Genomic DNA, 19,295 nt, shown 5'->3' with positions numbered 1-19,295 from the left:
TAAAGTATTGACATATAGATATCCAGATTGGATCGAACACTACAAGGGCAATTTTACACCCCTTTCTCGGAAACAACTAGCAGATGGCATTTGCGAGGGGAGGGGGTCTAAGTAGGCTACTCCTCACATATAAGAGACAAGGGCTTTTGCTAGTTTCAGCAACTAGATTATAATTCTAAATCCAGGGCCCCACCCGAGTATTTCGTAAAGAAAGTATATATTGCACGATAGTCTCGTAACAAAGTACACTGGTTATTGCCCATAAAAGTTGTCCTATGTTCTTTATATCTTAAGGTCACGAGAGACTTTATTCTATCTTCTATCCTGATCTAAAGAGCAGTCGCTTCTCGTTGAACCCAAGATCCGTAGTTGTTATTCCACAGTGGCCTAGATACCTGCAAATCACAATCAAGTTAATATCAGCACGCGAAACTTAAAAATACCAAGACTTAGGCAAGTTGCCCAAGCTAGCAAGAAGCGAATACCACCTACACTGTTCTCCTCTTACGGATTTCTAGGAGAGCATAGGCTTCTTCAGGAAATGCGAAGGATTATTCATTGATAGGCTAAGGATGCCTGTAACGGTTCCTATCTGCGCCTTCAAATTTGGTCCGTCACTGCGTTATTAATCAGAGTTATGCTTGACGGCGTTGAGATCACCCAGAGCCAGTCTCACAAAGGCCGCAGGTCCCGGATATAAGACAAGAAGCAAAATTAGCGCGAAATTTCCGTACTTGGATCGTTTTGCAATATAATCACGAATTACATGTCAACGTGACTGCTAACACTTAATATCAGCCATATAATACAAGTCAGACGGCAGTGTAATGACTTCATTCTCTTCACTCCACACTATGATAACGACATAAGAAAGTCGGCATAGCGCCCAATAGCCTAGGCAGCAAGTAAGTCTTGTTAGTCGTGCGATTTCTCTTTCCACGTAACTTTGGTATCGTGATGAGACAATTTTGGCAGTTCGTTGCGACATGCCACTTGCCGTGACTCGGAGATATTATTGAATTACAACTGGAAAGTGTGCCGATTTATGCCTCCAGGCCGTAATGGGAGATCGTTCGGGTATCGCAGACCTCTGGAACGACATCAGGTAGACCGTCGACGCTTGTAAACTATCAAGGGTCGGCCCGTGCCTCGATGGCAACGTGACTTCCGTTACCCGTGTAACAGTCACCTAACGGATTTAAATTTTTCCCACCAGACGGGTTGGCATAAATATGTTCCGAAGATGGCACCCCCAGCGCAAGTTGGTTCCTGCTTCTCTTTTCCTACTAGACATTGGCGTCAAGAATTTTCAGTAGACAGCATCGCTTCTCCCTCTTTCCAGCCGTCAACTGGTCCCATTTGAAGCTCATATAAAAAGCTGTACGAACTGCTGAGCTACATCTGTGTAGCCACCGCTTGCTCAAAAACACGATTGCTACCAATATTCCTCATTTAACACCATTGACTATATCGGCTGAAATGGCAAACTCTGCGAAGCGAATTCTGGTGAGCGTCTCGAGTAAGAGCCCCTACTGGTCCGAGGCATGGGAATCCAGCTTGCAGGTGATCGAAACGGCACTTGGACTCCTCAAAGAGAGCAAGCTGGTTTGTTCCGATGGCAACCAAGACGCGAAACCGAAATTTATCGTTAAGGAGAGATGGAATGTGCGAACATTTATCGTCTTCGACATCTTCCACGACACCTACGATCCCGATACTGCGCATCTTTCAGGTCAGAATGACCTGCCAGTCATTTCAGTCTTCTTGGGCGAGATAATCAGCATGAATGTGGCAAGCAACTTTGTGGAGAATGAAGTCAACAGAAAAGTGCAAGAAATCCACGATGCGACTGGAATCGGAAGTCGGCCTCCTTTCAGCGTCGATCACATGTATGGAAACGTGCCTAGTTATCCCAACCCGCGGACTATAATATCTCCTCCTTGAATAATGTTCTCGGTTGAGTATTGTCACAACGAGGCAAATACATAAACTGGCATACTAGATCCCACGATGCTTCCTGTTCCCACCTCTCGCGCCCAAGCTGTTATCCATGACCGGCATAAGATTTGAGACAATCATCTCAGGGTGGTCTCGGAAGGCTACAAGGCCCACATGTACCGTAGACAATATTTACAGTTGAACCAGGATCATATATTCCATGATATACCCTACATGGGCGAATACACCTATCCCGCACGACACGATTACAATTGGAGCATAGCGTTCGCTCCCAATGGCATATGGTGAATGGTGAGGTCTGGAAAATGTTAGTCTTGTAGTTTGATTATTCTCATAGTGCGTGCATACGCTTTATTCACTTTATTACTTCTCATCGGCGAACGTGTGACTGGTATGTGACCTAGTCAGCTAGTGGTAATGTTGAGGAATGCGAAGCAGGCACTCTAGAAATGAGAAAATCGTTTAAATCCCTCATATTACTCCCAGGTCACGTTGTCGTCAAGGCACGGGCCGTACCTTGAACCTGACGATAGTTACACAAACGGCTCGAGACCTAGCCGAGGCCTTGGGCTGCCAGCCTCGCTTGCTCACTGCTGTTTGATACAAATGAGGGTCCCCATGAAGGTCTTAAGAAAACCACGTGCAGGGACCTTGATTATTAAAGCCAATTATTAGCTGAATAGAAACATTGTTTTAAGCCCTTAAACATTAGTCTTGTCACACTTCTCGGCAAAGGTCTTTGCTTCTCTATGACACGGAACTGGCGTTGGTTACACAAGGGCTACAGTCACGGGACCTAGTAAAGTCCCTCACCGACTTCTTGTATTGAAAGACCAGTTGACCTCTTCGGTCAACGAGATCTTAGGGAAAACCAAGGACCTTTAATACCAAAGACTGCTATTAGATGAATGGAGTCATATTTCTCCAAGCCTTTAGCCCTCCTCACATTCTCTCATCATCGGTAACCACCTCCTTCGCAACCCATATATCCAGACGCCAAATCGCCCTCTCGTCAACTTTAGCCCAAGAATTCGTTGGCCACCGTCTCTGTATGACTTCCTGGCTCTCATCCACGTAAAGCTATCAAGTCATCTACGCACACCATGGCTCACCAAGCCGGCGGTGAGACATGGGTGGCTCGGCGATGAGCTTTCGGTGCCACATCCAGGAGCTCAAGGATGAAAATGACTTGATTAAAATCGACGAAGAGGTAGACCTAGACCTAGAGCTGGCAGTCATTGTACTAAAGTGTACGACGCAGAATTAAAAGCGGCGCTCTTTAGCGACTTATGACCGCAAGGACAATGAGCTCTTTTAAATCCCCAGAGCACCCGTCGGCGCCGTAATCTACAAGAGTGACCCTATGGTGCCGGTCACTGCCTGGGCCGTAATGCAGGCGGCCGAAGTGCTATCTCTCCGCCAGGCTGCCGCGCTGCCCATCAGGATGGCATGGAATCTATTCCGTTCCCACGACCTCTGGTTCATTCTCCGGGTCGACGAGCCCAAGCTACACACGTTGAATACGGATATGCGCACCTTGAGCAAGAAAGTCGGCCACACCGTCTTTACATCCGAACTCGGCTTCTGCATCCCCCTATCTGTATTTTGTCAGCGAAGATGTTGACCCGACGAGCATCCGGGATATTGTTTTGGGCCGAGGCTACGTGCAGCTAGCCGGGCGTAAATGAGTTTCATTCTGACCAGTATCCTTTCCCACTCATTCCGTATTTCACTCATGGTGTGAAGCCAGAAGGTAACCATGAGAAGGTGCTGCGGTCTTGCCTGTTTCCCCCCGAGCTTTCCACTGCTCCTCGGGCTTGTTGGAGAGGGCTCATTTCGACTGTCTTATCCACAAGAGGTGCAGGACAAAGTCAATGCGCTGTGAGAGTCGTACGGCTTTTGATAGGGCTAGTTATATCTACTTGATGATTTGCCACGCTGCCCTGTCGACGACGATTCCCTACAGCCCAGCTTATGCCACTTTTTTTGCCGCAGTCTCTTGGTCGTCAACAGAAAACAAGTTGTTCGTCACCCCTCTAAAATAGCCAGCACACCGAAGTTGATAAAGTAGCCAGAAAACCATCATCACGTAGGCTGTTGCCGTTGTGAGAGCAAACATGTCCAGTTCTGCGGCAGCGGCGGACGCCGGGTCTTGAACCTTGAAAAATTCATGAACTTGATCCCTTGACACCAGCATCAATACCAAGCCAAGTCCATACGAAGCCGTCATAGTAACACGCTGAAGAGAAATAGTAGAAGAAACAATGGTGTGAAGAACAGCCCATTTCTGATGTTGGACAAAATCCCTTGCCCTTGCTGTTGTAGCCGTTTTATATAACGTGAGATAATATGGGGGAGCCAGCAACCAGAGCGTCATTTCAAAGGTTGGCCACGGGATGGGTGACAAGCCGTCAAGGTCGTGGAGGTGGTAGCGGTTTACGTGGGAATAAGCATGCTTGCTGACGAGGAACCAGTATCCAGAGAGGCTGAGTATAAAAGAAAACGTGATGATGATGTAGCCGGCTGAACGGTGGACTTTCGGATACTTTTTGCGGAAGCTGTTACTGTGTTGCAGAGGCATGAGGATGCTCCATAGAATCGCGGGAGCGGCGTGTAAGCCTTTGTATATCCATGCCGGAACCGTCTTGTGCCGAAAATCCAAGAAATGCTCTCCGGTCTAAAAGAAGGTGAGCATAATGGACGTTTCCCCTCGTTCACCCAGTAGTTGGAGCGTCGGAGAACTAACCTCTGGAAGCCGGGACGTGGTAAATAACGGGGGCTTCTGGCCAAATATTGCTGCTACCGGTGTTCCCGTAAAGGTAAATGTGGCAAAGATGACCATCAATACGCTGAGAGGAATAATGATGTTGTGGGAGACGTGAAGAGGGCGTTTGAAAGTCATCTTGGTGCGTGCTGTCTACGGCTTGTTTCACGCCTGGGGAGTCGTATTCGATTTAAAGAACAATGCTTGATTACACTGGGGGTGCAATGATGTATTACTTATATGTGTTGAAGCGGTGTAGTCTTTGGAACAGTTGATTGGGAATTGTCATATTCAAACCAGCTTGCGAATTGGTCCAAACTCTTGTAGGGAAGATCTACGAGGATCTGGAGAAACGGCGGTGCAAGCAGAGCTAGGCTCAAAATAAAATCCATCACCTATATTATCCATGTGAAAATGCAGGCGTTGGGTTGAATCCTAAAATCACAAGCCGGGGCTGATTACGTTGGCCACGACGAACCATTGCTACAGCCACACGCGTACCGGAACGGACGATGATATAAACCGGCCTCCGCTCTGCTGCCTTTTCAGACTTCCGGTCGCTCTTGAGCTAACTCTGGTTTGGTATGTGGGGTAGTCAATCAATCCAATACCCGTGCAGGTATTAAGAAACCCACGATCGCCTCCGGTGGCTAGTTCTTCAGGTCATAGCTAATGTCACCCGTGGCTGCACAAGGGCTACGATCACGGGGTCTAGGGCAGAAGACCCTTACCGACTTGTTGCATTTTAAGACCTCTTTGGTCAATAAGGCCTTGAGAAAAGCTAAAGACATTTGATACCAAAGATTGTTATAAGATGAATTGATCCATTGCTCCAGGCCTTGCGTCCTTGTCACAGCAAAAGAAGTTGGCTGGGCCTCAAGGGAGGTATAAGCGATACAGAAGATGGAATGTTCTTGCACAGAATCTCTATACTTGTAACCAGATGTCTGCATAAAAAAGTGTATAATTGCTTCAAGGCTCAACTAGATAGCTAATAGAATAGCATGTGTAATAATTGCCCGGCCCACGGTGGTTCTGCCCGTTGCACTCAACAGTCCCAATGTCCAAGGGGTGGCGTAGTACTTTCCAAGTATATAAATCCTCATATCAACGGTATAGTGGCCGTATTCACATAGTCGATATTATCGCTCTGGCACTCGATGCGCGGTGCACAGGTGCCAAAGATGCGATCCCATACACGACTCTGCTTGCCGTAATTATGGCTCTTCTTCCAGCCCGACCGGTGATGAAGATCGTGGTCCTCCAAGAGCAATTCGGCATCCATCATCTTCAACAGCCAGGTGATGGTCGATGGTGGCGACAGGGAGAGGCGAAGTCCCGAATGGCCGAGAATCTCAGTAAAGAAGATGAACATGTGGCACACCCATAATTCGTAGAAGCCCATGGGCATACCCATGGCCTTCATAGCTGCAAATGCCAGTAGGGGGCTGCCCACGATATCAAAAATCTCCTGCTCCGTGTCCGCGTAAAGGGTTAACAGCGGATTGGGATGCTTTGTGAGGTGATGAGTGCGATGGAATTGCCACAGGGCATTCACCTCATGCATAAGGCGGTGGTACCAGTAAAACCAGAAATCCAGGATAACGGGATAGACGCCAATCTCGACAGGGAGCCACTTCCAATTGATGTCGCTGGGCTCGTGACTGGACCGGTATGCTAGGACGATTAGGAGCAGGGAGCGGAAGGTAGTGGCCGATGTGAGTGAGAAGAAGACCTTTGCGACGCCAACATCGGGGACTCCATCTCGTGCATGCTTATCACCATCTAGAAATCCGTACGTGATCCCCATTCGACCAAAGACGCGCACGGCGTGGATGGAGGTTAACGTCATGGCCACATTGTAGAAGAAGTAAGCAGCAACAGCGTGCATGTTGCGGCCAGTGTAGTATACGTAGGCATGATGCAGCGCAATTGGCATAAAGGCATAGAAGAGAACCCATCTGGTCAAGTGCCAGTTTGGCAGGTGAGGAACCTTTTCGCTCTTTGAATGTACCGGGGGCTTTGTGTCAAGCGAACTTGGATGAAGGCCCAGTCGATCAAGAAAATGGTGATATATAGTCCATTCGGAACGAGGAGATTGTGTCCAAGTAGACTTCATCGAGTCCTTGGGGTTGCGTTGGAATTGTGCCATGGTGATTCGATGTGCTTTTGCTGAGGCGCGTCCTGGGACATGGCGAGGGTGACTGTGCCGCCTTAAATAAGGTCAACTGGTCGCTCGGAGAATTACAGGGCAGGCATGTCAATAAAACACCGGACCGCCGCATGCCTATGCGTCGTATTTACGTTTGTAACGCCTGTGCGGCAGTTGATCAAAGACTCAAAACAGACCGTCGACGGTACATGTAGACCCTCGGACGAATTTTACCTCCGCCCGGAGCGCTGAATAGGCAGCACCAAGGGCCAACGGTGGATACTGTTGACATGCCAGACATGGACCAGGCACTTTGATCATACAATCTCCTGGGGGGAACCCCTTTCGCCAGCAGCGGCAAACCAACTGTGACGAGTTGCGGGGGCCAAGTTCCTCTGCCATGTTCACGGGATATCGAACTTGGCCAAGGAATTGGCCATCGAAGCAACATGGAAGGCATTCTAGACGAGTGGGTCATTTCCATCCATGTTCCATCAGGTCTGGATGTCTGGCTACATACGGAGTAGGTAGTATGTAGTCTAGTCATCAATCCGAGGACAACGGAAGCACGTGCCAAAAGGCATCAATCCGTCGGGCCGTTCCCCGACGGACATGGAATATCCGCCGCCTCCGGTCACAAACAGCCTCCAAGTCCAAGGGCCGCGTCTGTATACATTAAAAAAACAAGCCTACCTATTGTCTTTGTATGGTGAAGAAGGATGAGGTCACATGGTGTAAATAGACTTACGATACCGAGTTGACATGTTATCGCGGCCATCGCGCCAAAGCTCTACATACGTAGGCCTGGCCCTTTACATTCGGGCCCACTAGACTATACTGGACGTAATCCATGAAGCTAGAAAAATGTAGTACCCGTCAGCGACTAATTTTTTTTTTTCCGTCAGCGAGGCTATAACGACTAGACTGGACAACTCCGCGGGCGGGCTTGTAAGACCACTGTCACGAAAATAGTTACCTGGTTATAATCCAGGTAAGCCACGCAACACAAACGAACTAAACGCCTAGTATATACACCAGATGGATGCCGGCCAATCGGAGGTCAATTTGAATCGCGCTACCCTACGGTTTTTACAATACAGCATTGGATGATGACGGGATACAATCGGAACATTCATCAAACCAAGCTAAGTAGGGTCCAGATGGCGTGCTCAAGAAACACTAGTACTGACCAGACGATTTTATTTACCGCATCCTCGTGACTTCATCCTTAACCGTGATAAGCTTTTAATGTACTTTAAGACCTAAAATAATCAAGGCAATATACATAAATAATCGTAATCTTATTATAGTACTCACTCGTGGAGCCGCTCTTGACGTATGCGCAGTCTGCATAAAGAGCACATTACGTTTAGTAAACCGACGTTGGTAGGCAGAAGGCTTTGGTCCCCTTTAGAGCAGTGAGTGGCTCCTTGTGGATTAACCACCAGCCAAACTATCAGGACCAGTCACGGCAGGCTTGAGATTCTACATGGCATTGGGGGCTATAGTTATTGCTTCATCGAGGCTATGAGACTAAGACAAACAAGCATGGTATCGGGTGCAACAGCAAGGGCGCTAGATTCAACAGCGTCAATCAGCTAAGCCCGGTGGTCGAGTCGAGCGGTTACTACGAGCAGTTTTCCTCCGGTAATAAGATAACTTCTATTCAACTACAAAGCTTCTCCGTAACGAGCAGCTTGGTTTTGACAGCTTCCCTCTGCAGATGGAGTTGGTACAAGGGCCACACAAGCAGCCTTCTACTAACCATACATGCCGCCCGAGGCCACGTTTAAATAATATTATGCTCATACGCCATTGAAAAGGCTCCCGAGAAACCGGTTTGCCAATCAGACTCGTTGGCAGCGTCTCCAAAGGGAGCGAGCGTGCTCAGAGCAACACGGTACCGGCTGGGAGGGGCGTATTTGCCATGGGCAATTTCACCATTCCATCGGCCGACAAACCGTCCGGGGTTGCGGATGGGAAAATTGAAGGGGAAGCCTGGGACTTGACCAATGGACATGACGCCAGCAAATTCGGTGACGAGGCTGTCCGGCACGCAATACTTGGACAGCTCTGGGACTCGGGGGTTGGAAATGCTTGGGTCGACATCCGAGCACAGGATTTCCGGGACGATGTCGAGGCGCACTCGGGGAGAGCCGATGCCCAAGTGAAGCTCGAAGATGAGTCCGTTTACATCTTCCCCTGCATACTTCTTCTTGATGAATTTGGACGAGCCGGGCCTTTGTCCGTTTGTTGGATTTCTAAAGATGAATGTTTCGGACTTGGCGAGATGCTGAGTGCCATTAATTGCCGTAAAGTGCTTGAGGTCTGGGAAAGGGGGGTACTCGCGAGCAGCCGAGTGGAGAGAGCCGGCAAGGCCAAGAAAGGGTATGGTTAAGACGGTAGAATCAGAGCCATTAATGGATATCCAACCAGACCAGATAGGTAAACGTATTGGGTCAAGGCCGGACGGGTCAGTGGCTGACACGTCAATGGTCCCCGACTCCCCCGGTTGAAGGGTGAGGGAGCTTTGGCTCAGCTTTATGTCGGCTGCAGCCTGGACGGGCTCGGGCTTCATTGGGTCGAGATCAAAACTGTTCCGCTTCGCAGCGTACAAGGTGGTGGCATGGAGAGGGGAGAGCCGGTACGTCACTTCCGACTGGGCGGTGTTGGTGATGCTGAGGCGAATCGTGCTGACTCGGTGGTCGGTATCGTTGAATGCCAAATGCGACGGCTGGACGAGAGTAGTCGCGTGAGCGGCATCCCAGGCGCTGACAAGACCACCGCCTTGCTGGGCGACTGTGACGAGCCCAGTACCGCTTGGGTCTTGCTGCGGCTTGGCCGTCGATACAAGGCGGCTAGCCATCTTGGCCCAGTCCAGGTTCTTCCCAAGCGCCTCGGCGACGACGGCTGCGACTCCCGCAGCGAACGGTGAGGCAATCGATGTGCCGGAGCTGAGGCCGTATCCGCCGCCCACGTTGGGAGTTGGGACATCAGCGCCGGGGGCGCCCAGGCTAGGCTTGATATCGAGATCCCACGTTGGCCCGTAGGATGACTGGTCCTGTATATTGAAGCTTCTGGAGAAGGAGCCGACAGATATCACGCCCCGGCCTGCCGAGGGACTCGCGGAATTAAAGGCCCCCTTCTCTGGGCTGTTGCCCGCTGGGCCGACGCATATAATACCCGTGGCCGCTATTCGAGAGACCATCATGGCTAAGGGGTCTCGCCCCGAATTTGTCTCTCCTCCAAAGGCCGAGACAATGATTTGTGCTCCATCCAGGGCGGCCTTCTCCCAGCCCTTCATTGCGCTATCCGCAGACCCTTTACCTTTGCAGTCAAGGATTCGATACGCCATAAGAGTTGCGTTGGGTGCCACACCGACGTATTTTCCGGCGTCATATCCTCCCAGGATGCCGGCCAGAGCAGTACCGTGCCCGTTGCAGTCCATCGGGTCTCCCTTCTGTCCTTCCCAGGCAAAGTTGTCTCCAGTAACAACTCGGCAATCGGGGCCAACTCTCCTGCAGGCTCCGAAGGCTTCGTGTGTATAGTTGACCTGTCACCACCTCGCATGAGCGTTCTGATCAGTTTTGTTCGGCGTGTCCAACTTGGCCGGGGGAATAAAGACATACACCACTGTCAACTATGGCAACTCGAATACCATTCCCAGTGAACCCCTCCTTGTGCAGCTTGTCTATCTGTGTCATGGCGAGGTGCCAGGACCCGTCCGTGGCATTTTCGGAATCACGACTGCCCAGATGACGTCGTTTGTTCCGTCCCGGCTGCTGCGTAGCTTCACTGTCAACGGGCTGGCCAATCTCTGTTACGGGCCACGTAGTAAAGCCTTTGAAACGGTCCATTAAAGCCTCTTTGTCCTCATTGCTGCGTACGTTGGCCAGCCCTACCGAGATGCCGCGGAAGAACTCTGAATCGAACGTATGGCGCACCTCGCCACCTTTTGCTTGGACAGCATCGGCAAGAGATTTCAACTCGTTGCCCTCACACTCGATGATGAAGGCATCGGCCACGATATTGCTGGCAGTCTCTACCTGGTCCGTTGCCGCCCAAGCTGACAGACACGCGGCGGCAAGCCAAAAGAAAACCGATGACCAAGGACGGACCATGGCTAGGGCTGGAATATGGGATCAATGGTCTGTTATTGGTTAGATGAGAGGATAAAGAGAGGCTGCTTAGTGTAAATCTGTATAACAGGTCACGTCACTAGTTCTCCTTGGAGAAAGCAGCTGCTCCTTCTTATATTTATGTAACAGTGCATGCCCATATCCAAAATATATAGCAACGAGGAGCAGTGTCAACGGGTGGAATTCAGGGCATTTACAGCCAAGAGGTATACAAGTTTCAAATATAACAGGCAGTGGGCGCTTGGTTAATGCGTGACAAGCATAGTCCTGGAATTTAGAACTTTAATGGCATTGAGAATAAGTACCCATTATTGAACGAGACACGTCGCCTTTATTTGCCCTCGGTCATGCAACAAACATGCCCGCCATCGGCGTGCTCCGGGAATATCTGCGTGTAAAACGCGTAGATGGCCTCTTCTGGCACTTGACAATCCGGAAGCCTAGTTGACTCCTACACGCGGCGTCACGATCTGCCAGCAGTTGATTAACTATATCTTGAACACTACAAAGCCGGAGAATTCAAGGACATACTGAAGAATCTGATAGTACCTTGACATTTCCCCATGTCGGTTAGCTTCCAAGACTTGGGCTAGGCCGCCGTCTCACACTTCGTCGCCCCGTCTCGAGTACAGTCAATACAATATTGCGGGGATTGGCCGCGATCCCGGGGGTGCCAAAGTGCTAAAGTCAACCATGTATATCTTCCTGGCCCCTCAGATACTTTATATAGGGTTAGTTTCAGTAGCTCAAAGAGCAAAGGTGATACTCTTTTAGCGCCTTCGCCAGGCATAACCACAAAAGCAAGAAATTATAGTCGGGATCTTGCCTGGGGCAAGTGGAGTCTGGCATTGACGTGCTGAGTCGTGCTGTTTATGCTACTAACCCTGTTTATTTGCGCTACCGCTCTCTTCGCCGGGCACGTGCTTAAGCTGTCAGCGGTGCAACTAATAAGTCCCGTATCGGTGAAGCCCCTTTATTGGGCTTCGCGATCTGTTAGGCCTTTTCCGTGTAATACCTATGTATTCCAAGTACATCTTGAAAAAACACTTATGGACGGACCAAACGCAGGGAACATTCTTGTCAGGTAATTTCGTTCGGCTTACACAGTAATAGAGAAATATATCAACATGATAGTACGTGCAACTTATTACTCTGAAAGATGCCAATAAGAAGCTTTTAGCATTCTTGCTATTATAATCCCCCGCTATAAAATACATGATAGTTGCCTGTCTCAATATATACGACCACAGCCGCTAGTGAAACTCACGATCCCGTCCGATCTCGTACGATAACCTAGCGAGCGCTAGATTAGTAGTTGGGTCGGTGACGACCAGCGAATACCTGGTGTTGTATATTTTTTGCCATTCCTTTTTGCATGACGTGACAAATCGTTGAGCCGGATAACCGTAATTAGGAATTGTGTGTAACCGTATTAATTGTTTGTGTGTGGAAGGCTCCTACACGCCATGTCTTTTCATACTGTCGCAGAAGTTCATGGGATCCACTAGTGGAATTCTCGGAGCCGCAAGCCTGACTATGGCGGATTTTGAGATGACCCTGCTGCATTCAACTAGCTCCATCTGTAGCTTTTTGAATATATTGGTCGAGTTATTACCGACACCTGTATGCGACATGGTGAATACCAGGTGAGTCGGGGCGCATAGCGTCCATTTCTCCCAACTATAGTGTATCAGTCAAGAACGGCCAATTGAGCTGGTAGTGTAGTATCCATCCCCATTATACAGGCAGCTCGGTATGGATTATAGACTGTTTTTTCCGTTGACTTTCGGATCCAAACTCGATGTGGTTGAACTCGATGCCGGGACCGGCAGAAGCGTACCGGCCAGCAAATGTGTCCCGGCCGTGTACCGCCGAAATCTCCATGCCTGGCAAATGAGCAGTCCGTTCACTGCAGCTTCCCTGCAATGTAGTGTTCCTAGTGTGCTGGGGACTACAATAAGACATGGATCTAGAGTCGTGCTTGGCTCCACTAAAGCCGCGTCTCTGAAAAGCAGACTCGGCGATGTGGTCCAGTACAGTCTTGAAATCGTCCAAGAAAATGGTGTCGGCTGCACACTTGAAAACGAGTGCGAGCTGGCCAGACTCGTCAGCAGGGACACGGGCACAACGACGGGGCAAACTTACCCTCCAAAATGGATTTTTGCCTCCCTGTGTGGTAATCAAACCAGTCATAATAATGTCGGCGATGAGAAATAGAATTGCAAGCCCGAGGCATAAAAGCAACACACCGAACCGAGGGCTTATGCGAATCAAGCTGCATATGGTAAAGTCGTAACACTTATTAATGATTAAAATAAGTTTTACTGTGGTAAATACCCACCAAGGGTCCCTATTAAGATGAATTGTTAGCAGGGCGTGGGTAGCTTCAGACGGGGCACATGAAAGTATAATTGAACTAGCCTTGATAAAGCCTCAAAGAGTCTTGTAACCGTAAACATATTACTACCAAGCTCATTATTGTATTCGAAATTCGCCCATGTTTCCAGAACCCAGTATGGCTGAACTAGTAGTAATGATATAATGAAGAACCGGCTACCCCATCGGGGGAGAAAGGCCTTTATCTTGAGCCACGCGATAATGTTGTGGAGAAAATATGATATGTATAGAGTAGTTGCTGTGATGCTTACATACCTATACGTGAAGGTCAGATAACTTATCTAAAAGGCATTTGAAAAAGGGATACAACTGACCAGCCGAATGCAGGGTCACTAAGAAACATGAAGAAGCCATGAGGTAGAGAAAATATTAGCTACCCACCGTTAGTTGTTTGCTATAAGGGCTGAGCAGCGTTGACATGAGCACTTGCCTGACAAAGAATCAGCTTATGGAGTATCCTTCCTCGACTGTAATTGCAGATTACAAAAAGGATGAGGATTACGATTCCACCAACGTTAAAGCCTTGGGCCCATGTCTCCACTATGGCCTCGTCGAGAGACATGTTACTACGAGTAGGAGCTGGCGCCATCTCTGATACGGGACCGAGACGGAATATATTCTGGTTGAGGTGACATGGAGCTTTACAGGGTCATGTCTGGTGGTATTAAGACGTGCGCGTCTGGGAATTTAAATATAAGGAGCATGCATAATTGGGGCAAAATTTGGTCCAGGTAAAGCCGGGTGTAGCAAAACGCCTTCAATATTTACAAAGAAAAGAGACGACATTGTCAGCTCTTTGTCTCTAGATTACACACACCCTCAGCTAAGCTTTTTATACATCACAGGGCGCCTTGGCACCTCCTAGGCGTTTATACCGACGTCAATCTCCTCTATTATGCTTCTCCGGTGCCAGTGGCCGCCACGGGATGTGTGAGCGAAATTACGCCGTGTCTTTTACCAAGATTCGTTTCGTCAGAGCCGGTCGGGAAGCTGGTGTGGATGTTTGGAAAGCTCCGCCCACTACTCACCGCACACATATCACGATTGAAAGCCATGGATTGAACTGGACAGCGGACTGGCCCTTTTTCTAGGCATCGTAGGCTATCTATTCAATGGAGGCGTTTGGCTGTATTGAATGGCCGGCTTTAATAGGGCTGTGGCGTGAGCCTTTACGGGGCGTTTGAGTGGCTTTATTCGGCAATACTGAATAATAGTAGGCGCTTTCTATTGACAACACACCTGACCTATTAGGATATCAGCAATTTGTCTAGAATCGGGTTAGTAGTCACATGCATGCATAATAAAGTTTGACACGTCCTTGCCGCACAAAAATACAATGTTGGCTGCCCCCAGTAGACATCAGGCTCTCGTGTCCCGCCTTGCTTTTCGCACAGAGTCGCAGTTGCCCTTGTGCACACCGTAGTACTCCTCAGTTATTTCCGCCTCGTCTCTGTTAATCTGCTCGGCGAGCTCGTTGAGCGAAATATCAGAACCCCGGGGGCACAGCGTCGCGAACTCATCCACCATCTTCTGCTTGTACAACAAGTTCGATTCACAGACTCGTAGTCCTAGATTCCCGTTGGCGACGGCTTGCATGTTCCCGTGTGCCTGCGGGGCTCTCGTGACGTTGAGCTGCCGCATCGTCTGGATGGACTGTGCCAGCCCGCGGGCCTGATCGTCGAGAGTCTTGGCCTGTACAATAAAGGGAACGCTGTCCTCGCACTCATCGCCAGTCAAGCAATAGTCTCCTGTGCATGCCATTACACCCGCGGTAGTATGGCCTTGGGTGTGGAATAAATTAATGGTGGCATTGCCGCATGTCAAGGTTTGCTCTTCCCCGACGCGGACCTGCGCTTGTTCCACTGCGTTGTTGTTTTCTTGGGCTACAAGTTGTGAGCCGCGTAGTTTGTCCACGCTGTCGACTGCGGAGAGCCCTCCGGTGTGGTCTTGATGCTCGTGGCTTGCAATGAGTGTGATGTTGGACATGCCGGCGAGCCCGTTCTCTTGCAGCAGGCCAACGGCTTCTTGGAAAAAGGACCCCGAAGATAATGTGTCGAAGAGAATTCCCTCGTTTGGAGAGCATTGAATCATGTACATTGTGTTGTTTAAATCCGTGTTCGGGTCGAAGTCGTTGGCGGCTACATCCACGCTCGTTTGGCCCAAGGTGTAGGGAATGTCCAACACCTTGTTACTCGCGCTGACGCCAATCAAGGGAGGATTCGTGTTCGGAACCTGGTACGCAGTGAAGAACACCGGTATTGATTCTCCGTTGAGCTGCCGCCTTCTAATGCTGTACACACGGTTCGTTACTGCTTTCTAAATGGCTATTGATCTGGGCTGTTACCTACGACGCACTGGGGGGCAGGCATGCAGCCGCCCAGCCGAAAAATACACCCAGTGACAGTAATGTTGTTATTTTCATATTGAATGAAAGCCACCGGTACTTGGTCGGGATGATTGGCATGCAAATTTGTTCGAACTGGTTGGAGCGGCCGAGTCGTTGGAATCGTACGTGCAAACGGTACACTGCACCTCGAATGCGATATAATATGTACGAGATGGGTAAAACCTAGTTTCGGAATATTTTCCTGGTTATTTCTCGTTGTTATATGTTGTTTATATATTGGCAGTAAAACTCGTGCGACATTCCCGCGACATAACTGAGACGTGGGTTAGCAGCCCCTGGTTCTGCGGCATGTTTCTCCCCGTGATTCAAGTATGTGGATATACAAAGTATTCGTCATCGTAAAGGCCGGTCAGGGGCCCAAAATAGAAAAGTTCTGGAATCACTTTTGAGTTTACTAGATTGAGTGATCGGATAGAAAATGTGAGCCAGCCTTGCGTCTCTAACAGATGGTGTCGCGTGTCACGTATAAAACCTATTACTATTACGCCTGCAAGAGAATGGCCAGAAAATCAGAGACAGCCGACATTAATCTACTACTTGGAGGTCAAGCGGATTCATCCTACAAGTTGACAGTTATGAGCTAATAATAGACAGGCGGCGAAAACTGCAGAACCACAAGGCACGATGACAATGTTAGTGGGAGGGATAAGCCGGCGATTCTGAACGAGGGGGATCCAATTTGATGACAGAATTTGTGCCCATCTCAATACAGGCAGTTCTGTAAATACAATAGCCTACGGCAAACTGCATAAAACGGATATGGGTACTACAGGGCGCTCTGTCCTCCAGTTACAAGCTGATCTTATCACCATCACCACTTCGCACTGACGCTCCGCGACTCAAGCATGGGCACCCTTATCTCCCAGGACTCACAGCAACCCAATGTCCTGCCGCGCAGCCTCCAAAGAACCCGGCGGCCCCTTTATCGGCCTGTCATCCACGTTTCTGGCGTTCTGTGCTGGCGGAAACACATACCTCCCTTTATCAACCCTCGTTCGCCACTGTGCTTGTTGAAACGCCGCTTGTACAAGTTTCACAAGCATCGTATCACTGCCCTTGGGGCCGAGAACAGCGCCGTATATAGGATGGTACTCCGGCCGGCCACTGACCTTGGATTGGTACTCGAATTGGGCAACTTGACTTGTCAGCGCCACGATGAAAACCGATGCGAAGCGTCAATACATACACGGTGCTAGAATTTGAGGGACACGCAACACAGAGGCGAGGAGGTCAGGTGTGACACCGTTGATCTTGCTTGGTTTCCTGGTCGAGTTTAGTACAAGGGACGATCTGCGCTTCGGGAGAAGGAGCCGTACGGCACACCATAGCTGGGAGCATGGCTTGGATAAGCAGCGACAAGAATAGCGTCGCCGCCATGGTTGGTAGACATGATGGTGCTGTCGAACCAGTTTCGGAAGACGTCAAGGCGGGCTTGGTATTCGTCGTACAACGACTTCGTGACATTGCTGCCCCAGTCCCTGCGCGCCGTTAGCAAACAAAGGATATAATTGCCTTGTTGGCAAATTCGACAAACCATCTTTGTTTGACGGTTGGCTCTGTCGCAGGATCTTTGCCAAACTTTGCTTTGTAGTCCTTTCGGAACTCGTCGTACTGGTGGTAAAACTCGTAGCAAAACGAGAGAAATGGGGCCTTTTGCGAAATACCTTTTTCAGCGCACAGCATCTGCAAGTGAAGACTGAGAAAGACTTACGTCTCGCATGTACTCTTGTAGCCCTTGGCCTTTGGCTTCTGCAGGTGGTTTCGAAGCCCAAGTCTGTGTTAAACTGAGTCTCGTTGACTTTACTCCCAGAAAAGCCTCCACTGCGTCCAGAAATTGTTCATATTTGTCATTCCTCTCTTCATCTGCACTTGAGAAGTCTGTCAAGTACGTTATCGTCTTGGGGAAGGAAATTGCCGGACTTGCTAGGGACTTGTGGACAACAGCCACCGCGTCGTGGAACAGTTCTGAGAGGTCTGTGCCGAAAATCCCCATGCTATCGTATGTGCTGGCCATTGGTAAGCGCTCGAACATTGTTCAATGGCAGGTGTTCATGGACTTGCGTGAAACTGGGTTGGATCCCGTCCAAGGGTAGCAGCCCGGATGATGTTCGAAGCGCGAATAGCCCTTGAGCGGCGGCTGGACCAAACACCTGCCCGACAGCTACTGACTTGTCAACAATCTCGTTGCGAATGTCCCTTCGCGTGGTAACCAGACATACAGTCGATGCCAGTGGTTGCTCTAAGCCACTCGTAGCCGGCCAGGGAACTCGCAGCGCCAGTCGCACCGCCCCCAGGGTCTTGATGCCCGTCTTCTCTCGGGTTCTTTGGCGATGGCACATCTGTCCACTCTCTCCCGGAGCCAAACTGCGAGGATTTAGTCTTGCCGACAATGGTCGCCCCGAGGTCTATGAGCCTCTTGGCAAACGCTGCCGTCGAGTCCGCCGGGTTGTCGTGAAGATCGCGCCACGCACTGCTGGACAAGGTTGTGGGAATGCCCTTGAGAGACATGGAGTCTGGGATAGTGAAGCGGTAACCCTTCAGAGGGGCCTGCTCGGGAGGCACAGTGCTGTAGAGTTTCGAGGGAACCGGAATGGAAGTGTAATTAGTTTCACTATCGGCGGGAAGTTGAAGGACTCGAAACCTGTGCCAGAGTGAGTTGGTGAGGGCTTGGCGCAGTTGGGTAACGGGAGAGCCTATACAAATCCACCTCATCAACGCGTTCGGGGTATACACCGAAGGCGAAGGCATCTAGTGTATCGTTATATATCTTCCATGCCTGGTGGACGTTCGGCCCATGCAGAATATACGGCCCCGCAGGCAAATCAGACACGGAACGCTTCGCGGCCGCAACGCTGTCGTTCCGCAGGCGCATCACCGACTTGCCATTGCCTACAGACGAAACTGCCACGCCCGAGTTCCCACCCGGTTTTTCAATCAGAATATTACCAAACTCGGGAGTGAAGACGTCGTCGTAAAAGTCAAAGAGTCGGAGGGTCCCCTCAAGGTGGTAGTACAGCTGTTCTGGTTCAAGCACGGTTACCGGGATGATGACATCTGGCTTGATTGTTTCCTGGATTGTGCCCTGCTTTCGCGTGAGTGCTGAAACACCTCTCTTCTGGCAAAATATCTGCCAAGGCATTTGGGTAACAGGCTTACGAGCACTTGCGGATGCACAAGGTACCGAGATCCCGAGATGACAGTCGTGAGCACCGTCTTGATCTCCATGGTGGTAGTACTTGGGCGCGGCACACAGTCCACACAGCCACAACCTTGCTTTGTGTCCTCGGGAGGCATGGTTATTGTAGCGACGACTAGAGAATATACACCTTTAAGTATCGGAGAAACAACGACAGAGGACGCGGAATGCGCCGTCGCGTGCCGTCAATGTCAGCGGCAAGGTCAGACTTGTCGTGGGGTAAATCGCACTCGACGTTGCATCGGGAGCCTCATTTGATCATAGCCCGGGCCATGATCAGC

The 19,295-nt window shown here is 49.9% G+C and overlaps 7 protein-coding genes and 1 non-coding gene across 8 annotated transcripts; 2 read left to right on the top strand and 6 right to left on the bottom strand.

Annotated features, from left to right (window-relative positions):
* Positions 1–1,479: 1,479 nt before the first annotated feature.
* Positions 1,480–1,944, top strand: G6M90_00g065090 (uncharacterized protein; the record flags this gene model as incomplete). The annotated part of the gene is made up of 1 exon (XM_014684551.1): positions 1,480–1,944. One exon carries the CDS (start codon positions 1,480–1,482, stop codon positions 1,942–1,944), a length of 465 nt encoding a protein of 154 aa, XP_014540037.1.
* A 1,159-nt stretch (positions 1,945–3,103) lies between these two features.
* G6M90_00g065080 (uncharacterized protein) lies at positions 3,104–3,583 on the top strand (the record flags this gene model as incomplete). Its single annotated transcript, XM_066130793.1, has 2 exons — positions 3,104–3,209; positions 3,288–3,583. The coding sequence occupies 2 exons, from the start codon at positions 3,104–3,106 to the stop codon at positions 3,581–3,583; spliced, it is 402 nt and encodes a 133-aa protein (XP_065986786.1).
* Positions 3,584–3,931: 348 nt separating this feature from the next.
* G6M90_00g065070 (uncharacterized protein) lies at positions 3,932–4,861 on the bottom strand (the record flags this gene model as incomplete). The annotated part of the gene is made up of 2 exons (XM_014684552.1): positions 3,932–4,636; positions 4,706–4,861. The coding sequence occupies 2 exons, from the start codon at positions 4,859–4,861 to the stop codon at positions 3,932–3,934; spliced, it is 861 nt and encodes a 286-aa protein (XP_014540038.1).
* Positions 4,862–5,825: 964 nt separating this feature from the next.
* Positions 5,826–6,875, bottom strand: vlmA_4 (Fatty acid hydroxylase vlmA; the record flags this gene model as incomplete). Its single annotated transcript, XM_014684553.1, has 1 exon — positions 5,826–6,875. The coding sequence occupies one exon, from the start codon at positions 6,873–6,875 to the stop codon at positions 5,826–5,828; it is 1,050 nt and encodes a 349-aa protein (XP_014540039.1).
* A 1,789-nt stretch (positions 6,876–8,664) lies between these two features.
* On the bottom strand, positions 8,665–10,996 carry aprN_0 (Subtilisin NAT; the record flags this gene model as incomplete). Its single annotated transcript, XM_014684554.1, has 2 exons — positions 8,665–10,428; positions 10,505–10,996. 2 exons carry the CDS (start codon positions 10,994–10,996, stop codon positions 8,665–8,667), a joined length of 2,256 nt encoding a protein of 751 aa, XP_014540040.1.
* A 1,258-nt stretch (positions 10,997–12,254) lies between these two features.
* G6M90_rRNA00000007 lies at positions 12,255–12,370 on the bottom strand. The gene has a single exon (XR_010715678.1). It is a non-coding gene; the product is annotated as a 5S ribosomal RNA (ribosomal RNA).
* Positions 12,371–12,751: 381 nt separating this feature from the next.
* On the bottom strand, positions 12,752–13,207 carry G6M90_00g065040 (uncharacterized protein; the record flags this gene model as incomplete). Its single annotated transcript, XM_066130792.1, has 2 exons — positions 12,752–13,108; positions 13,160–13,207. The coding sequence occupies 2 exons, from the start codon at positions 13,205–13,207 to the stop codon at positions 12,752–12,754; spliced, it is 405 nt and encodes a 134-aa protein (XP_065986810.1).
* Positions 13,208–14,770: 1,563 nt separating this feature from the next.
* On the bottom strand, positions 14,771–19,043 carry Arp1_3 (Scytalone dehydratase-like protein Arp1; the record flags this gene model as incomplete). The annotated part of the gene is made up of 10 exons (XM_066130791.1): positions 14,771–15,701; positions 16,794–16,953; positions 17,005–17,081; positions 17,135–17,296; positions 17,353–17,468; positions 17,530–17,824; positions 17,880–17,979; positions 18,038–18,459; positions 18,518–18,900; positions 18,975–19,043. 10 exons carry the CDS (start codon positions 19,041–19,043, stop codon positions 14,771–14,773), a joined length of 2,715 nt encoding a protein of 904 aa, XP_065986684.1.
* Between the last annotated feature and the right edge of the window lie 252 nt (positions 19,044–19,295).

Source organism: Metarhizium brunneum, chromosome 3, assembly GCF_013426205.1.
Source record: "Metarhizium brunneum chromosome 3, complete sequence".
Lineage (NCBI taxonomy): Eukaryota > Fungi > Ascomycota > Sordariomycetes > Hypocreales > Clavicipitaceae > Metarhizium > Metarhizium brunneum.
The sequence above is the reverse complement of the archived record's forward strand: the minus strand, read 5'-3'. Positions and strand labels throughout refer to the sequence as shown.